The sequence below is a fragment of the Bufo bufo genome, chromosome 4 (assembly GCF_905171765.1).
Source record: "Bufo bufo chromosome 4, aBufBuf1.1, whole genome shotgun sequence".
NCBI lineage: Eukaryota > Metazoa > Chordata > Amphibia > Anura > Bufonidae > Bufo > Bufo bufo.
Genome location: NC_053392.1, coordinates 585,954,831 through 585,968,475, shown reverse-complemented (window position 1 = coordinate 585,968,475; position 13,645 = coordinate 585,954,831). Strand labels below are relative to the sequence as shown.

The 13,645-nt window shown below is 49.2% G+C and overlaps 1 protein-coding gene across 1 annotated transcript in view; it reads left to right on the top strand.

The window, feature by feature from the left end:
• LOC120997516 (spermatogenesis-associated protein 7 homolog) overlaps positions 1-13,645 on the top strand; it is a 305,575-nt gene that overhangs the window by 87,314 nt on the left and 204,616 nt on the right. The window contains exon 3 of the mRNA XM_040427597.1: positions 10,287-10,379. Within this exon, the coding sequence (XP_040283531.1) occupies positions 10,287-10,379 (93 nt within the window). The remainder of the gene's footprint in view (positions 1-10,286; positions 10,380-13,645) is intronic.

Below are 13,645 nucleotides of genomic sequence, written 5' to 3'. Positions count from 1 at the left end.
GATCCTGGCTTCGTCTGACTACCCTGCTGGTTCCTGATCCTGGCTTCGTCTGACTACCCTGCTGGTTCCTGATCCTGGCTTCGTCTGACTACCCTTCTGGTTCCTGACCTCTGGCTTCGCAAAGACTCTGCTCGGTTTCACCATCCGTTTGGACTTTTGCTTTACAGCTTTATTTTCAATAAAGCCTTCTTATTTTCACTTATCTCTTGTTGTACGTCTGGTTCATGGTTCCGTGACATTAGGACCAAGCCATGAATTCTGACGGTACAGGGCCATCCTCGCTACCCACGCTGGTTGCCAGACTTGATCAGCAGGATCACCTGTTGGGTCGGTTCGCTGTGGCGTTGCAAACCCTGCTTGAACGCACGGCTCATTTCGCTCCCGTTGCCGATGGGTCGGTTGTCGCTCCTGGGCTCGCTCCTACTGCCGCTCCGGTTGTTGCGCCAGAGTCTACCCCGACACCTGTTGTTGCGCCTGCGGTGTTTCGGGGTATGACCGGTTCTGCCCCTCTTCCACAGCGCTTTGGGGGAGAGCCAACTCAGTGCCGAGGTTTCCTTAACCAGGTGGGCATTTATTTCGAGTTGCTGCCACATGCCTTTCCTACTGAGAGATCAAAGGTGGGCTTCTTGATCTCGCTGCTCTCGGACAAGGCCTTGGCCTGGGCCAGCCCTTTATGGGAGAACAACAATCCGGTGGTTGCCGAGTTTTCCGGTTTTGTTGCTTCTCTTCGGAAGGTATTCGATGTGCCGGCTCGTGCTGCCTCTGCTGCGAAGCTCCTTATGTCCATCAGACAGGGTTCACGATCCGTAGCTGAATACGCCATTGAGTTTCGTACCCTGGCAGCAGAGGTGGGCTGGAATAATGAGGCTCTGGTCGCTGCTTTCTCTCATGGTCTCTCGGATGCCTTGAAGGATGAGGTTGCAGCTAAGGACCTACCAGTTGAGCTCGAGTCTCTTATTTCTTTCCTGATTTTGATTGACACCAGACTCAGGGAGAGACCTTCCTTTAAGGAGAACCTGCGGAGGTCTTCTAACAGATTGGTGCCTACGTTTGCTGTCCCACCCGTGCCTCCCTCTCCTCCCATGCCTCCTGGGGATGACTTGTCTGGGGGTGAACCCATGCAGCTGGGGTTTGCTCGCCTGTCCGAGGGGGAGAGGGCACTCCGGAGACGCGAGGGCCGATGCATGTACTGTGGTCTCGGTGGGCATTTTCGGTTGGCATGTCCGAACCGTCCGGGAAACGCTCGTACCCTGAGATCCTGTCGGGGGCAGATCTTGGGTGGAGTCTCCTCGTCCCCGGTTTCCCGTGTTGACAAACCACTGATCACTGTTGTCCTCTCCTGGGTCGGGGGCTCGGTGACGACCCAGGCGTTGGTGGACTCTGGTGCTGGTGGTTTGTTCATTGATAGTGTGTTCGCTGCCGCCAATTCCATTCCTCTGCAGGCTCGAGGTTCCCCACTGGCTCTTGAGGCGATAGACGGCAGACCCCTTCTGCCGCCACACGTGACTCATGAGACCCTTCCAGTGGGGATAGCCATTGGTGCCGTTCACAGAGAGTCGGTCTGCCTCCAGGTTATTTCGTCTCCACACTACTCGGTGGTCTTGGGGTACCCCTGGCTCCAGAAGCATAATCCGACTTTCGATTGGAGATCGGTCGAGATCCTCTCGTGGTCACCGCAGTGTGGGGCTAGTTGCATCCATGGGTCTGTCAAGTTGCTGTGTACTTCCTCGGACTCTCTGTTGCCTCCTGAATACGAGGAGTACCGGGATGTATTCGATAAGTTGCGCGCGGTTGCCCCCACTCCGCACCGCCCATACGATTGTGCCATAGAGTTACAATCTGGTGCCGTTCCTCCTCGTGGCAAAGTCTATCCACTGTCGGTAGCGGAGAATGAGGCCATGGAGGAGTACGTGAGGGAGGCGCTTTCACGCGGACACATTCGCAAATCTTCGTCCCCGGCAGGGGCTGGATTTTTCTTTGTGAAAAAGAAGGGCGGTGAGTTGAGGCCTTGCATCGATTACAGGGGTCTCAATCGCATCACGATCAAGAACGCTTACCCGATACCCTTGATTTCCGAGCTGTTCGATCGCCTTAAAGGGGCCACGGTCTTTACCAAACTCGACCTGAGGGCGGCATATAACCTGGTAAGGATCAAGGCGGGCGATGAGTGGAAGACCGCGTTTAACACCAGGACCGGTCATTACGAATCCTTGGTTATGCCCTTTGGGTTGTGCAATGCGCCCGCAGTCTTTCAGGAATTCATCAACGATGTTTTCCGTGACCTGTTGCAGCAGTGTGTGGTAGTCTATTTGGATGACATCTTGGTATATTCTGAATCCATGGAGGCCCACATTCTGGATGTCAGACGAGTGTTGCAACGGTTACGAGAGAACAAGCTGTTCGGTAAGCTTGAGAAATGCGAATTTCACCGATCCCAGGTAACCTTCTTAGGTTACATCATTTCCGCTGAGGGGTTCTCCATGGATCCTGAGAAGGTTTCGGCTGTCTTACAGTGGCCCCAGCCCAGTGGTCTTCGTTCCCTGCAGCGCTTTTTGGGCTTCGCCAATTATTATCGGAAGTTCATCAGGGACTTTTCCATGCTGGCCAAGCCTCTCACGGATCTGACCAGGAAGGGCAGTAATTCCCAGGTCTGGCCGCTCGAGGCCATCCGAGCTTTTGAGGCCCTAAAGTCCGCCTTTGTGTCGGCTCCGATTCTGTCGCATCCCAACCCTGGGTTGCCCTTTGTCCTCGAGGTGGACGCGTCTGAGACGGGAGTAGGCGCCCTTCTGTCTCAGCGTAGAACACCAGAGGGTCCTCTGCTTCCTTGTGGGTTTTACTCCCGGAAACTGTCTTCCGCGGAGTGCAACTATCAGATTGGTGACAGGGAGTTATTGGCCATCGTGCAGGCCCTTAAAGAATGGAGGCACTTGCTCGAGGGTTCGGTGGTTCCGGTTCTCATCCTGACGGACCACAAGAATCTGACCTACCTTTCTGAGGCCAAGAGATTGACACCACGTCAGGCCAGATGGGCTCTGTTCTTGTCACGTTTTAATTACGTGGTCTCCTACCTACCCGGTTCCAAGAACATCAGGGCGGATGCCTTATCACGGCAGTACTCCGAGCTGTCCAGGGAGGAGTCGATTCCGACTTCGGTCATACCTCCGAATCAGATCCTGGCCGCCATTCGCACCAGCCTGACCTCTCCCCTGGGTGAGCAGATTTTGGCGGCTCAATCTGGTGCTCCCTCTGGGAGACCCAACGGCAGATGTTTTGTGCCTGAGGAGTTGCGCACTCGGTTGTTGCGAACCTACCATAACTCCAAGACCGCGGGGCATCCTGGAAAGAATCAGCTGTCCTGGGCTGTTTCACGTCTGTTCTGGTGGCCTTCCCTACGTTCCGACATCGCCGCATATGTAGCGGCATGCTCCGTTTGTGCCCAGAGTAAGTCCCCTCGGCACCTTCCGTTGGGCCTTCTGCAACCCATAGCCACCGGGGAGCGCCCATGGTCACACCTGGGGATGGATTTCATTGTGGACCTCCCTGCATCCCGAGGCCATACGGTCATTCTCATGATTGTGGATCGGTTTTCCAAAATGTGCCACTGTGTTCCTCTCAAGAAGTTACCCTCTGCACAAGAGTTGGCCACGATTTTTGCCAGGGAGGTCTTCCGGTTGCACGGTTTGCCTAAGGAGATTGTGTCGGATCGGGGGAGTCAGTTTGTGTCCAGGTTCTGGCGCGCCTTTTGCTCCCAGTTGGGGATTCATCTCTCCTTCTCCTCGGCCTACCACCCTCAGTCCAATGGGGCCGCAGAACGATCCAATCAGGCCTTGGAGCAATTCCTTCGTTGCTATGTCTCCGATCACCAAGACAATTGGGTTCACCTCCTGCCTTGGGCTGAGTTTGCCAGGAACACGGCGGTGAACTCTTCCTCTGGGACGTCTCCCTTCATGGCCAATTATGGGTTCCAACCTGCCGTGTTACCGGAGGTATTCTCTCCCCAGGATATTCCGGCTGTGGAGGATCACCTTTCCGTCCTACGTGCTTCTTGGGTACAGATCCAGAAGTCCCTTGAGGTCTCTGCGCAGCGCCAGAGATTCCAGGCTGATCGCAGACGAGCGCCTGCTCCTTCCTACCAGGTCGGAGACCGTGTATGGTTGTCCACCCGCAACCTCAACCTTCGAGTGCCCACTCCCAAGCTGGCGTCTCGCTTTGTTGGTCCCTTCCGAGTGCTTCGCAGGGTAAACCCGGTAGCCTATGCCCTTGCGCTTCCTCCTGGCATGCGGATCTCCAACGTGTTTCATGTCTCCCTGTTGAAGCCACTGGTGTGTAATCGTTTCACTTCCTCGGTTCCTCGGCCTCGTCCGGTCCAAGTGGGCAATCGTGAGGAATATGAGGTGAGCAATATCCTGGACTCACGCCTGGTCCGCGGTCGGTTGCAGTTTTTGGTCCATTGGCGTGGTTATGGTCCAGAGGAGCGTTCCTGGGTTCCCTCCGCAGATGTCCATGCTCCTGCCTTGCTCCGAGCCTTCCACGCACGCTTCCCTCAGAAACCGTTTTGTGCTCCGCGGAGGAGGGGCCCTTGAGGGGGAGGTACTGTCATGGTCTTACCTGCTTGCTGCTCTCCTTCGTTTGACATGTGCTGGCGGCCATCTTGGGTCCTGGGTTTCTTGTAGCCTTCCACCCTGCGGCTCCTCCTTCCCCTGGGAGGAGCTGGATGCCTAGCTCATATATATAGGAGGTCTGTGGCTTCAGTTCCTTGCTTGGTCCTCTTGTGTTCACATGCTTCTAAGACTGCTGCTGCTTCTGGTTCCTGATCCTGGCTTCGTCTGACTACCCTGCTGGTTCCTGATCCTGGCTTCGTCTGACTACCCTGCTGGTTCCTGATCCTGGCTTCGTCTGACTACCCTGCTGGTTCCTGATCCTGGCTTCGTCTGACTACCCTTCTGGTTCCTGACCTCTGGCTTCGCAAAGACTCTGCTCGGTTTCACCATCCGTTTGGACTTTTGCTTTACAGCTTTATTTTCAATAAAGCCTTCTTATTTTCACTTATCTCTTGTTGTACGTCTGGTTCATGGTTCCGTGACAATCTGAGGGTTTAGGTCATGTGATATTTTTATAGAGTTGGTCGATACGGACGCGGCGATACCTAATATATATACTTTTTTTTTATTTATGTAAGTTTTACACAATAATACACTGCTCAAAAAAATAAAGGGAACACTTAAACAACACAATGTAACTCCAAGTCAATCACACTTCTGTGAAATCAAACTGTCCACTTAGGAAGCAACACTGAGTGACAATCAATTTCACATGCTGTTGTGCAAATGGGATAGACAACAGGTGGAAATTATAGGCAATTAGCAAGACACCCCCAATAAAGGAGTGGTTCTGCAGGTGGTGACCACAGACCACTTCTCAGTTCCTATGCTTCCTGGCTGATGTTTTGGTCACTTTTGAATGCTGGCGGTGCTTTCACTCTAGTGGTAGCATGAGACGGAGTCTACAACCCACACAAGTGGCTCAGGTAGTGCAGCTTATCCAGGATGGCACATCAATGCGAGCTGTGGCAAGAAGGTTTGCTGTGTCTGTCAGCGTAGTGTCCAGAGCATGGAGGCGCTACCAGGAGACAGGCCAGTACATCAGGAGACGTGGAGGAGGCCGTAGGAGGGCAACAACCAAGCAGCAGGACCGCTACCTCCGCCTTTGTGCAAGGAGGAACAGGAGGAGCACTGCCAGAGCCCTGCAAAATGACCTCCAGCAGGCCACAAATGTGCATGTGTCTGCTCAAACGGTCAGAAACAGTCTCCATGAGGGTGATATGAGGGCCCGTCGTCCACAGGTGGGGGTTGTGCTTACAGCCCAAAACCGTGCAGGGCGTTTGGCATTTGCCAGAGAACACCAAGATTGGCAAATTCGCCACTGGCGCCCTGTGCTCTTCACAGATGAAAGCAGGTTCACACTGAGCACATGTGACAGACGTGACAGAGTCTGGAGACGCCGTGGAGAACGTTTTGCTGCCTGCGTCATCCTCCAGCATGACCGGTTTGGCATTGGGTCAGTAATGGTGTGGGGTGGCATTTCTTTGGGCCGCACAGCCCTCCATGTGCTCGCCAGAGGTAGCCTGATTGCCATTAGGTACCGAGATGAGATCCTCAGACCCCTTGTGAGACCATATGCTGGTGCGGTTGGCCCTGGGTTCCTCCTAATGCAAGACAATGCTAGACCTCATGTGGCTGGAGTGTGTCAGCAGTTCCTGCAAGACGAAGGCATTGATGCTATGGACTGGCCCGCCCGTTCCCCAGACCTGAATCCAATTGAGTACATCTGGGACATCATGTCTCGCTCTATCCACCAACGTCACGATGCACCACAGACTGTCCAGGAGTTGGCAGAATTTGATTTCCATTTTTTTATTTTTGTGTGATTTTGTTGTCAGCACATTCAACTATGTAAAGAACAAAGTATTTCAGAAGAATATTTAATTAACTCAGATCTAGGATGTGTTATTTTTGTGTTCCCTTTATTTTTTTGAGCAGTGTACATAGCTATATTTGGAGTCAGAGCAGGGACTCCTAAGCCGTGGACTCACACTGGGTGATTCCCTCACTGTACAGCGGTCTTCTGCATAGACCTCAGTGTGACCCGACACCCACCCTTCTTCAGAGCATTGCAAAGTGTTTTACTCGAGCACCCGAGCACTTCGGTGCTCGATCAACACTACTGTGGGGCTGTGTCCATGTAGCTGAAGCCATTTGGGCATGAACTTTTGTGGCACACGCATTCCCTGCAGCTTAATTTAGAGGGCTGTGCTGCCTGGCCGATTGAGAAGCTGCCACTGGGAGTGTCAGAGGGCCTGGGACCATGAGATGCTTGTGGAGAGGCTGTGGGCAACCCACTGGAAATGGCCCTGGGTTTATAGCAAGAAGCTTAAAGTGCACTGAGCACTGAGGAGGACACATGCTTGGAATTAGCTCTGTTGAGAAAGTAGTCACCTGGTTTTGGACTGCTTCCTATGCAGTGGACCTTTTCTTGACTGCTACTCTAGAAGTAGAGACTGCTTTGGACTCCACTTCTGGCCCAAGTACTGTATTTTTAGTAGGCAAGCTAGCCAAGATTATGAGAGTCACTTGAGACTGCTGAGCCCTCCAACCATCCCATTGTGAGTGTACTGAGGACATATTTGGAGTCTATGTTACTGTGTACTGTGAGACACATTGGGGTTATTTATGAAACTGGTGTAAAGTAGAACTGGCCTAGCTGCCCATAGCAATTAGCAACCAATCAGCTTCCAGCTGTGAAAAATGAAAGGTGGAATCTGCTTGGTTGCTCTGGGCAATTAAGCCAGTTCTACTTTACACCAGTTTGATAAATCTTCCCCATTGTGGCCTGAGTAAAGAGACTGTCCTGCTACTAGAGGCAAGTGTCTAATACAAATACAACGTGTGCCAAGGATAGAGACTGTCACATCACTGTTGAAAACTACCTATTCAGTATAGAGACCATCTGACGTCCACAGGTGGGGGTTGTGCTTACAGACCAACATCGTGCAGGACATTTAGCATTTGCCAGAGAACACCAAGATTGGCAAATTCGCCACTGGCTCCCTGTGCTCTTCACAGATGAAAGCAGGTTCACACTGAGCACATGTGACAGACGTGACAGAGTCTGGAGATGCCGTGGAGAACGTTTTGCTGCCTGCAAAATTCTCCAGCATGACCGGTTTGGCATTGGGTCAGTAATCGTGTGGGGTGGCATTTCTTTGGAGGGCCGCACAGCCCTCCATGTGCTCGCCAGAGGTAGCCTGACTGCCATTAGGTACCGAGATGAGATCCTCAGACCCCTTGTGAGACCATATGCTGGTGCGGTTGGCCCTGGGTTCCTCCTAATGCATGACAATGCTAGACCTCATGTGGCTGGAGTGTGTCAGCAGTTCCTGCAAGACAAAGGCATTGATGCTATGGACTGGCCCGCCCGTTCCCCAGACCTGAATCCAATTGAGTACATCTGGGACATCATGTCTCGCTCTATCCACCAACGTCACGTTGCACCACAGACTGTCCAGGAGTTGGCAGATGCTTTAGTCCAGGTCTGGGAGGAGATCCCTCAGGAGACTGTCCGCCACCTCATCAGGAGCATGCACAGGCATTGTAGGGAGGTTATACAGGCACGTGGAGGCCACACACACTACTGAGCCTCATTTTGACTTGTTTTAAGGACATTACATCAAAGTTGGATCAGCCTGTAGTGTGTTTTTCCACTTTAATTTTGAGTGTGACTCCAAATCCAGACCTCCATGGGTTGAAAAATTTGATTTCCATTTTTTTATTTTTGTGTGATTTTGTTGTCAGCACATTCAACTATGTAAAGAACAAAGTATTTCAGAAGAATATTTAATTAATTCAGATCTAGGATGTGTTATTTTTGTGTTCCCTTTATTATTTTGAGCAGTGTATAATTTTTGAACCAAAAATAAATAAATCATGTTTTAGTGTCTCCATATTCTGAGAGCCATAGTTTTTTCAGTTTTTGGACAATTATCTTAAGTAGGGTCTCATTTTTTGCGGGATGAGATGACGGTTTTATTGGCACTATTTTGGGGTGCATATGACTTTTTGATCGCTTGCTATTACACTTTTTGTGATGTAAGGTGACAAAAAATGGTTTATTTAGCACAGTTTTTATTTTTTACGGTGTTCATCTGAGGGGTTAGGTCATGTGATATTTTTATAGAGCCGGTCGATATGAACGCGGCGATACCAAATATGTATACTTTTTTTTATTTATGTAAGTTTTACACAATAACAGCTTTTTTCAAACAAAGTTTTTTTAATTTTTTGGGCAATTGTCTCAGGTAGGGGCTCATTTGTTGCGGGATGAGGTGACGGTTAGATTGGCACTATTTTGGTGGGCAAACGCCTTTTTGATCGCTTGCTGTTGTACTTTTTGTGATGTAAGGTGACAAAAAAAAGGTTTATTTAGCTCAGTTTTTATTTTTTATTTTTTACGGTGTTCATCTCAGGGGTTAGGTCATGTGATATGTTTATAGAGCCGGTCAATACGGACGCGGCGATACCTAATATGTATACTTTTTTTTTTCCCCTATTTTTTACCAATTTTGTTAAACTTTATTTGGGGAAAATGACATTTTTGTTTATTTTTACTTGAAACGTTTAATTTTTTGGGGGGAAAACTTTATTTTTTCAACTTTTTTTTCACTTTATTTATTTTCCCACTTTGGGAATTGAACTTTTGGGGGTATATTCCTTTACAATGCATTCCAATACTTCTGTATTGGAATGCATTGGCTGTATGAGTAATACTGTGTGTATTACTCATACAGCTTCCGGGGTCTGTGAGATCCAGGGGGCTGGATCTCACAGGCTCGTCACCGGAAGGCAGCGCAATGCCTTCCTTAGATGGCGGTGCCATCGGGTCCCCATGTGGCTGCGGGGGGGACCCGATGGCACCGCCGCACAGCTGCCGCAACCGCATGTAAAGTCGCAAACAGCAGGTCTGAATTGACCTGCGGTTTGCGGCGATCGCCGATACGGAGGGGTCACATGACCCCCCCGGCGTTGTGACAGGATGCCCGCTGAATGATTTCAGCGGGCATCCTGTTCCGATTACCCCCCGCCGCGCCGCAATAACGGTTTAAACCCATGACGTACCGGTACGTCATGCGTCCCTAAGGGGTTAAAGAGGACCTTTCACCACTCCTGACATGCTTGTTTTAATAGCTTCATGCATTCTCCATGTAACAACAATTCTGGGGCATCTATTATTATGGCTCTATGTTGTGCTATTCCTTTATTATTTCTACTAGAAGTTATTAATAAATTGCTAGCAGTCTGCAGTAAGGGTACAGAGGGGTGGTAACAAGTTGGGGGGGTGTACATGCACAGACTCACTCTATCTAATCAGTGCTGCCATTGTCAGGCTGTGCAGGTACATGCCCCACACCCCCAACTGGTTACCACCCCTCTGTACCTTTACTGCAGACTGCTAGTAATTCATTCATAACTTCTAGTAGAAATAATAAAGGAACAACATAGATCCATAAGAATAGATGCTCCAGAATTGTTATTACACGGGGAATGCATGAAGCTTTTAAAACAGGTATGTCAGTAGAGGGGACAGGTCCTCTTTTAGAGCATTTTTATGACTTAGGTTCTAACAAGAGGAGAACCCCAAAGCCATCAGGGATTGATGTTTTTTCATTGCCTGCAGAAAGTTATTTTTACAATCCCATAATTCTCTCTTTTCATTTTCTTGTTTCCTAAAAGCATTGTTTCCCGGGTCTTCATGTTCTCTATCATCTCAGTTCCTCATACAAGACCACATGTCTACACACTACCGAAAGCTCAATTCTGCAAAAGGTATTTAAAGAATGAAAAAAATATTTTGCTACAGTGTTCAGATGATGTGAATTACACAATGTGAGTTCCAGCTGAATACTTGCGACCAGGTTCCTCTGCAGAAAACAGCTGATGAATGTTAGTACCAGCAGCAGGACACTGTATGATCAGCTTATCATCAAAGAACTACCAAAGAACTACCAAAATGGACAGTCCCTTTAAAAGTGGTTGTTTCATCTGGAACATTGGTGGCCTATCACTCTGGGACCCGCAACTATCTCTAAAATGAAGAACCCCACATTTGGGAGAGCACACCACGCATACGTGGCCACCCTCCTTTTATTTCTGTGGAAGAGCGGAAAATAGTCACATGTGCAGCCACCGCTCCATTTGTTTTTATGGAACTGCTGGAAATAACCAAGCCAGTGCTCGGCTATTTTTTGCACTCCCATAGAAATCAATCAAGGGCGGCCATGCTCTCCCGTTCTCTTTAAAAGCTTAGTTCTAGAGACAGTTGATGGTCCCAGAGGTGGCACCTATCTGACATTGGTGGCATATCCAGGTGAGACAACCCCTTTAAATTACTAGACGCATGTTTGTGGGCCTTTAAAGGCTGTGTTTAGTTTTGAGCACAAATTTTTATTGCGAATCGGCACTTCAAGAATTCGCAATGGTCTAGAACGGGGATCAGCAACCTTCGGCACCCCAGCTGTTGTGAAACTACATTTCCCAGCATGCTCCATTCACTTCTATGAGAGTTCTTAGAAGAGCAGAGCAAGTGTGCATACTGGGAGTTGTAGTTTCACAACAGCTGGAGTGCCGGAGGTTGCCTACCCCATGTCTAGAATATAGTGCTATATCTTCGTAATTCGATTTTTTTTTTAATCACTAGATAAACCTATAATCTTTTTTCACTTATTGTATATAACTTATCTTTATCCTTATTATGCTATCTATCATCCATACCTTTTTTTTATAGTTATTATTTAACCTATCTTTTTATAGATGCTATATTATTTTATTTTTAAAATAAATAATTACCTATAACATACAATAGACAACATATAACAGACAATCACACAAAGGCTTGTGGGGATTCGCTCTGGTAGTTAGGACTAGCGGATGCAGTATAGAGGCAAAGTACACAGTTCTTGAATCAAACAGCGTTGTTTATTCACACATTGGTGTATAACAAAATGCAGATAAGGTGTATCACAAAACGCAGGTGGCTTGGTGTTTGTTCACACACAAGGAAAGTCCATAAACAATAAAAGTCACCTTTTCTCCTGGGTGTTAATTCACACCCTGTTAGCAGTTCAGCCTCATCAAGTCAATAGGCGGCCCTGTTCGCCTTTAGAGGGGCCTAAGTCCTCCAGCCCAGCTCAAACCTCAAATCTCAGCACAGCCCTCAGTTCACAGCACACAGAGTCCTGAGCTCCACTGTCAGAGGGAGGTAAATCCACACCTGGCAGTGCTGGCTGGTTTTTATGCCTGGCAAAACCCGGCCTGGAACATGGGGAGTAGTCACCCACCCAGCACTCTGACTACACTCAGGAAGAGCCGTCCCAGATCAGCTATGACAGCCATGCTAAATCTCAAGGTGTCAATTAGCAATAGCTGCTGCTGACACATAAAATACCGGCTCTTACTTCACCGAGACCAGGAACCTTGGTGACACATACCTTACATCCACGATGATTCCTGGTACCTTCTTACATACCCCCCCTTTGTTCAACCCTTAGGGGGTGAACACCTGCCATACAGCATACCCGGGACAGGGCATCCACGTTTCCCTGCAACCGGCCTGCCCTGTGTTCCATGGAGAACTTACATTTCTGTAAGGACAAGAACCACCTGGTTACTCTGGCATTTCTCTGTTTGGCCTGGCTCATCCACTTGAGAGGGGAGTGGTCAGTCACCAGGCGGAACTTTCTCCCCAACAAATAGTAGCGGAGAGACTCGAGTGCCCACTTGATAGCCAGGCACTCTCTCTCCACTATACTATACCTGGTTTCGGCTGGGATGAGCTTGCGGCTTAAAAAGACAACGGGATGCTCCTCCCTGTTGACTTCAAAAAGAGAATACAGCACCGAGGCCTACTTTGGAGGCATCTGTCTGTACCACAAACTCCCTATTGAAGTTGGGCGTCACCAAAACCCGGGACCCGCACAGGGCCGACTTCAAAGTGGAAAAAACCTATTCCGCCCGCTCATCCCCTCGAATCATCACAGATTTTCGTCCCTTCAAGAGCTCTGTCAAGGGCGCGGCTATAGTGGCAAAGTGGGGAACAAATCTTATGTAATAGCCTATCATTCCTAGGAACGACTTTACTTGTTTAGTGGTGACAGGTCGGGCCGATTTCTTATCGCCTCTATTTTGTTTACTTGGGGTTTGATCACTCCACGCCCAATGACATACCCCAGGTACTTTGGCTCCTCTAACCCTATTGCGCATTTTTTGGGGTTAGCGGTTAGTCCAGCTTTTCGAAGGGAGTCCACTACAGCCTGCACTTTGGGCAGGTGACTTTCCCAGTCGCTACTGTGGATGACAATATCGCCCAGGTAAGCCGAAGCGTACCGACGATGTGGTCGCACCACAATGTCCATTAGCCTTTGGAAAGTGGCAGTGGCGCCATGCAGACCAAAGGGTAAAACCCTTTTACTGATACAGCCCCTCCGGTGTGATGAAGGCCGTTTTCTCTTTGGCAGTTTCCTTTACCGGGCTTGTCCTAACCTCTCGATCAGCTCGTCTACCCGGGGCATGGGATACGCGTCAAACTTAGATACATAGTAACATAGTAACATAGTACATAAGGCTGAAAAAGGACATTTGTCCATCCAGTTCGGCCTGTCATCCTGCAAGTAGATCCAGAGGAAGGGAAACAAAAAACTGAGGTAGAAGCCAATTTTCCCCACTTTATGGGAATAAAAAATTCCTTCCCGACTCCAATCAGGCAATCAGAATAACTCCCTGGATCAACGACCCACCTCTAGTAGCTATAGCCTGTAATATTATTACACTCCAGAAATACATCCAGGCCCCTCTTGAATTCCTTTATTGTACTCACCATCACCACCTCCTCAGGCAGAGAGCTCCATAGTCTCACTGCTCTTACCGTAAAAAATCCTCTTCTATGTTTCTGTACAAACCTTCTTTCCTCCAGACGCAGAGGATGTCCCCTCGTCACAGTCACAGTCCTGGGGATAAATAGATGATGGGATAGATCTCTGTACTGACCCCTGATATATTTATACATAGTAATTAGATCTCCCCTCAGTCGTCTTTTT